The following is a 6,928-nucleotide window of genomic DNA, read 5'->3' as shown; positions in this document are numbered from 1 at the left end:
TTATATTAGATTGAATTAGAATGCATTAGATTGCATTAGAATGCATTAGATTGCATTAGGTCTGTCTCTTATACACATCTAGATGTGTATAAGAGACAGGAAATAGAATCATGGCTCGTAGAAATGGAATCACGGCTGGCAAATCCATAAAACCACGGCTTGAAAAATTCAGTCGCGGCTCGCCAAGTAGATATATTCCATACTAGATTCCTCTGAGACCATTGAACTTGAACACTTACTGCCCCCTGCACGTCAGCACGTGCAGCAGAATGACCAGAGTGCTTATGCAAATTGCAAACTTAAATAACAAACTAACCTGTGTTGATGTTCCTGTGACTAAAAAATATGCTTCAAGCTCAAGGTGGCCCTTATTCCTGCCTAACCCAGAATTTGGTACCTAGCTGATGCTGTAGCCTGTAGCGTAGGGTAGGTGCTGGCTGCTGCATATTTGCTCGAATGCTAGCCATAGATATTTTGTATATCTTTTGAATAGTGAATTTAATCTCAATCTATTATCTACTGATCCCACAAATAGAAATAACCGCTAGGGTAAACGCGGTATATTCCGACATATTAAGGACGCATCGAGAAATGAAAAACTATAAAAATAATGTATGCATTACTCGAGTTCGGTTTGCTTTACGTGACTCTCAAAACACCACATGACGCACCACGCACCAGCAATGATGAAACATCACAAAATGTTGCCATATTTATTTAAAAGCCTTTAGAATGCAAACCTACCAAGTACCAAATCCCTATATTCCGACACTTCAAATTGTACTAATACGTAATTCGGACATCCACGTGTTCGAATTCCGATCGCTGTGTGAGCTGTATTGGAATACGACATGGCTTTGAATTAGGACACTATTGAATATTGAGCACTACTTAATTAGGCTTTTAATTAACAGTTATTAAGCTTTTAATTAAGAAAATTTTAATTTTGGCACACAGCTTGGAACGAGCTGTGTGTGTTCAATTCAAGTTGTGTCGGAATTAGTTTTTAGGTTTCTAAATCCATTTCTCAACTTAATCATCTATTAATTTATTTACCACTTGAAATCAGCAAATACAAGTATACTTAAAGGATTCCTAATATATTCACAGTTGTATTTAAAAGTCTCAAACCATAATATTCTTTCTACACAAACAGTTTATCACTTTTTTATAGAGCAAGGTCAACTGTCAACTTTGACACATTTTTCGATGATCTCATTGGGTAGCATGCACCGTCTCTCTTTGCATCTCAATATTTTCCCGCTAAATGGCCCAGACCTAGTGTTTTGGCAGTAGTTTGACGCGCAAATGTATGACGTCACTATTTCAACCATCAATGAACGCATGGAACTAAAACAAAGCTTAATACAAAGGAAAAATTAGAGAGGTGTCGGAATTACCCACGATGTCAGAATATACCGCGTTTACCCTACTAAAACCTGTGGCATACTAACACTCAGCATTACAGCATATTCACTTTTTTATCAGCATTATTATAAATGTGCACTTGTAGTCTGTAGATAAGCAGTACCCTGTACCAGTCTATGCAGCTTGTTAGGGCCAGCATATTAATTATTAGTACCAGACGGCAGACAACCAGTACTATATCATTAGGACTTAGGATCCTTATGTGTTCTCAATTACATGTATAAAGACTGCCTTTGTAAAGAATATTACTGCTTGCCTGCAAATAAGTTTCTAATCTTGCTCCTTCAGAGTAAAGCCCGCTGGAGTTCTGTTTTATTTTCAGTACCGTACACTGCACAGCAGCTCTTAGTCATCACTTACTTTACCAACTTGCTCTTAAGAAGCTCCAGGCTGTGCTGCCCAGGCTGGACCTTCAGTAAATTGTACAAACTCATATGAGGCGCAGTTTAGGGCATGGCTACTGCAACTAACTGGCCTGGGAATTGAATGAGACACTGTCAATGTGGAGACTGACCTACAATGCAAATCCTCAATTTTGTACCCTCTATGCCTATTCTCTACTTAGATCCTCAAAGTCACTACACTATTGTGAGGCAGCATTGGACAAGTTTTCAGAGGCCCCCAATTAACATTGACAGGAAAAAATGCATATTTGTCCATACTAGGTTGTTGGCTGGCTATGTTCCCGCTGCTGACTATACTGCAGCAGCTGTTTCCAAATGTCAATACCACAATAACTTCATTAGATGTCTCCAATTCACATTAACATCTGTTTGAACGATTACCATTGCAAATGTAAGCTCAATTAATAGGATTTAAATAGGAGAATGTCGGTCCTGGCATTGATGAAAAGTGGATTTTTGTACCGTGCGTCAGTAAAAATTGTTCAAAAAATGCCTAGCAGTGATATGAGTAAATTTAGGAGTGTTTTTAAGAACTCAAAGAAGATAGTTGTTCTTACTGGTGAGTGGCAAAGGACTGACTGACTGAGTGGTGAGTTACTACAGTTTTTAGCCAAATAATGGCCTAAGTCTAAGAGCTCTATTGCAATTGCTACAGACCTCTAGCTCCTTTATCCATAATATTTACAAATTTAAAAACTGCAATTTTTCCATATTGTGATAATGAGATTGTGATGTAAGTTGTAAACTTGTAACCATCAATCAGGGTGATGGGTCTGGGTCTCAGACCCAGTGACTGAGAGAGATATTTATAGCCATCTCATCTAATGAAAATATGATTATGACTTCAAAATATACAAATTTGTTCTGAACTTTATGAACAAAGTTGCATTTCCAGTTAGTGACTAGTGAGTTACTTGTGAAGTTGTTTATTATGGTAGTCTGGTAGAATTTGGAAGATCATGTGTTGATCATTGCATCAGACAGTTGAATTACTATTAATAGAAAAATTTTTGCCATGCAAAGTTGCACTTTGCAGGCAATTTTGATTTTAGAGTTTTGCAAGAGTTTTATGAATGGCCATTCAGTTATTCAAGACTCAATTTTCAATCAATATCGAAGTGCATTCTTTGCCCCCATAAATGTCTGCTGAGTTAAAAAGACTCGAAGATAAATTATTTTTTAGGATTTTGATTGAATATTTTGAATGTGCATTCAACTGTGTTATGTGACTAGCACCTAAGCTACACCTTTAGAATATTTTATGAAAATGCACTTTGTCTAGTCACCATGTTATATCCATGTTGTGATGTATAAAACTGTCTGGCTGGAGCCTGCAATTAAGCTAATCTAAAATATTTGGTAGATTGTTCTAAAATCAAAGTGCCAGGTGATAATGATCATTTCACTCGGAGGTTTCCCCGCAATTGCAAGTAAAAACAGGCCATTTACCATGTCACTACAGAAATAAGGCAAGTCAGGCAGCTTGGCTAATTCACATATTGCATCTATCTCACTTTTTTGTTTAGCTACATAATACATGTTAGATTGAATTTTTGCCATACAATTATTTCAAAGTAATGATATTAATAGAATGCTCAATTTAAGTTTAATCAGAAATTTATGTGACTATCTTCACAAAAGAGGCCTCACAGCCAATTGCCTTCACTGACATGTCCAGAAACTTTTATGCATTTATGAATTTAGAGGATGAAAAAGTATTTTGCAAAAAATGTGGGTTTAGTTAATTGTTAGGGTAGGTAGGCCTCTTAATGGGACAGAGATGCAGAAGATATTATATTTTTAACAATTGAACTGAGGGTGAAAGAAATAGAGATTGAAAGAAGAAAAGGCTTTATTTCCTAGTTATAGTAGGTACCATATTGAAGGAAATTTCATCTTTAGGTACTGTTTGAATGTTTCATGCTATAGATCAATTATGCAATTAACCCTGATTAGCAATTCCAGGAATATACTTATGAGAGTAGAAACCATAAGGTTACATTGCTACTTGTTTCTAGTAATAATTGGTAGCTGTTAATTTTCAGGGGCGGGAGTGTCAGCTGAGTCTGGAGTGCCAACATTTCGTGGCTCAGGAGGTTTGTGGCGCACCTTCAAATCTCAAGACTTGGCCACTCCTGAAGCATTCTACCGAGATCCGTCCCTTGTGTGGGAATTTTACCATTACAGAAGAGAAGTCATGGCTACCAAGAAGCCTAATGCAGTTAGTATCTGAACAATATTTGTGTGTAGGCCTGATCAAATCTAAATCTTACTTATGGTTTTCCAAGCATCTTGTTAAGACTTGTTTAGGAACTGGCTAGTGAATTCTTGCATTCAGTATTTTCATCATTATGTTGTTTTTCTGTTGAAGATTTTGTATAAAAAAATAATCTTTGCAATGAGGTTCACTATCAGTCAACTTGCATGAATCTGAGATGAGCATTATTACCGTATAGTCCATTTTTACTTTGGAATGTATTTTAATTATATATAGGTATAACGTACCGGTACTTTAATTTTTATTAATTAGTCCATCTTGTAGAAAAGAATACTCAGCTACATCAATGCTGTGAGAACATAGTTCAGGCAACTTAGAAATGGCAACTTTACTGAAACATAAATTCACTTGGGGACAATGATATCTTTTGTCATTGACAAAAGATATCATTGTAACAATAATTAATGTCATTGTTCAGGCACATGTTGCCATTGCTGGGGCACAGGACTTCCTGCGAAGTAAAGGATTTGAGTTGAATGTCATCACCCAAAATATTGACGAGCTTCATCATGCTGCTGGCACCAAGGACGTGATTGAGCTGCATGGCTCTCTCTTCAAAACCTCCTGTCTTAAGTGCCATAAAATCAAGCAGAACAGACAAAGCCCTATATGTGAAGCCCTCAGAGGCAGAGGGTTAGTCTGATAGTTGATCGGTGAGAAGAATTATATGTGGTGAAGAATCTGATGCTCCAGCTCTTCTCTTGGCTTAGATTGGTACCAGTTTTTTTCGTATAAGTTAGGTTAGGATTTTTTGTTGCTGGTTTTGTTGTATATTTTGTGTGGTATCTCCTTGAATTTTTTTGTAGTGTTGGAATATACATTGCTTTTGACTTACACTACAATTATATTGATTACGTACGTCAAAAACACCACATTCAAATAAGTTTCTAATCCCTTTGAAAGTCTCTCAAAAAATTTAGATCATCTGCCATTTGAGTAATATTTGTATTTCATTGACGCGTCTCACTACGGCACATATAAATTAGGTATTTTATTGACTTTGATCCATCTGATATATGTACCTATGTCATGTAACAAATTCAAACTCATTAATGAATTTCTCGGGAGAAAAAATCCATTCGCTACATAGATTACCGTACACGTAAAATTTTCTCTGAATGATCGTAATCTTTATGTACCTCATAATAGTACCTCAAAAATGTACTTTGATAGACCTAATTTGCACAATCTCATAGCTTTTATTTCTAAATTGACAGTTCAATCCTAGGGGTGCTATTAACCTTTATAACACAATTTTCAAGCTTGAAAAATCACAATACTTGATTTGGTAGTATAAAATAGATAAAAATATAGATGGGTAGATAAAAAATAGATAAATACTTACCTACTCTTCCGTGCACCTACTACTCTACTAACCTACTCTATTGAGCTTAATAGTTGCTAAGTGCTGAGCAAAATTTTTTGAATGAGGTCTGTTGATTGGAATTATTGATTGGAACTGTTTGAAAACTCGAGTTCATATTTTTGATTGGAACTGTTGAAAACTTGAGTTCATATTCATTTAACATGGAATTCCTGTAATGATTCCATATAATTTCATTACTGATGAGATTTTCCCCCAGAGCCCCCGACCCGAACGTGCGGTCTGCTAACATCCCCGTTGAGTCCTTGCCTCGGTGCCAGGACTGTGGGGGCCTCCTGCGCCCCAGCGTCGTGTGGTTTGGGGAGTCGCTTGATGAAGACATCTTACTTAGGGCCAGTGAGTCTCGGGCACTCGGCTGTGAAAGTCGACGTGCGTGGATATATATCAGTAAATGTTTTCGGGGGTGTAGCATGACAAAGACATCTTGCTTAGGGCCAGTGAGTCTCGGGCACTCGGCTGTGAAAGTCGACGTGCGTGGATATATATCAGTAAATGTTTTTGGGGGTGAAGCATGACAAAGACTTCCTACTTAGGGCCAGTGAGTCTCGGGAACTCGGCTGTGACAGTGGACGTGCGTGGATATGTATCAGTAAATGTTATCATGGTGGAACATGACAAAGACATCTCACTTAGTGCCAGTGAGTCGTGTGAACTTTGTCATGAACGTGGGCATTACTGAACAAATACCATGAATAAATGTTATTGGGAGTCGCATGACGAATACATCTTGCTTAGTGCCAGTAAGCTCCGGGAACTCAGCCATGAAAATCGGCATTACTGAACTAATATGAGTAAATGTTACGCGGATCCTGCTTCGAAAAATTGTGAAATGAGAGGAAATATTATGCATAGCCCGAGTTAAGTGGAAGAGCTTTATTCTGTTTCTCCACCAATAGCAAATATTTACCATGAATCCAAATCATCTATAAATGTTCACCAAGCAAGTTTAAGAACGTTATGCCATAGTCGAGTCAAGGAGTTTTATAATATTTTACCCCAAATTGCTAATAATTTTCAGGCATCGGAGTCACCCATCAATATTCACCAAAAGTTATGCCTAAGTTTCATGTTTTTTTCCCTCCTGTATGGCATATATAACCCGACATTTTTGTCAACTACCACCATTCCCCAGACGAGCTGATCAACGAATGCGACCTGTGCCTGGTGGTTGGAACATCTTCGGTGGTCTACCCCGCGGCGATGTTCGCGCCCTCAGTGGCCGCGAGGGGCGTTCCTGTCGCCGAGTTCAACATGGAAGTCACGCCAACCACTGAAAGATTTGGGTCCGTGCTACCTTGGTTATTATGTTCTGTTGGCGTCGTTACAATGTCCTGTTAGCGTCGTTACAGCTGTCTCTTATACACATCTAGATGTGTATAAGAGACAGGTCTCGGGCACTCGGCTGTGAAAGTCGACGTGCGTGGATATATATCA

The 6,928-nt window shown here is 37.9% G+C and overlaps 1 protein-coding gene across 1 annotated transcript; it reads left to right on the top strand.

Annotated features, from left to right (window-relative positions):
* Positions 1-1,562: 1,562 nt before the first annotated feature.
* Positions 1,563-6,777, top strand: LOC108674282 (NAD-dependent protein deacylase; the record flags this gene model as incomplete). Its single annotated transcript, XM_018162220.2, is given in 5 exon segments — positions 1,563-2,391; positions 3,878-4,053; positions 4,529-4,743; positions 5,694-5,830; positions 6,627-6,777. Coding segments are annotated over 5 exon segments (815 nt in total), but the record flags the coding sequence as incomplete, so codon positions are not given.
* Between the last annotated feature and the right edge of the window lie 151 nt (positions 6,778-6,928).

The sequence above is a fragment of the Hyalella azteca genome, unplaced genomic scaffold, assembly GCF_000764305.2.
Source record: "Hyalella azteca isolate HAZT.00-mixed unplaced genomic scaffold, Hazt_2.0.2 contig8593, whole genome shotgun sequence".
In the NCBI taxonomy this organism is placed as follows: domain Eukaryota; kingdom Metazoa; phylum Arthropoda; class Malacostraca; order Amphipoda; family Hyalellidae; genus Hyalella; species Hyalella azteca.
This window is presented reverse-complemented; position numbering and strand designations above follow the sequence as displayed.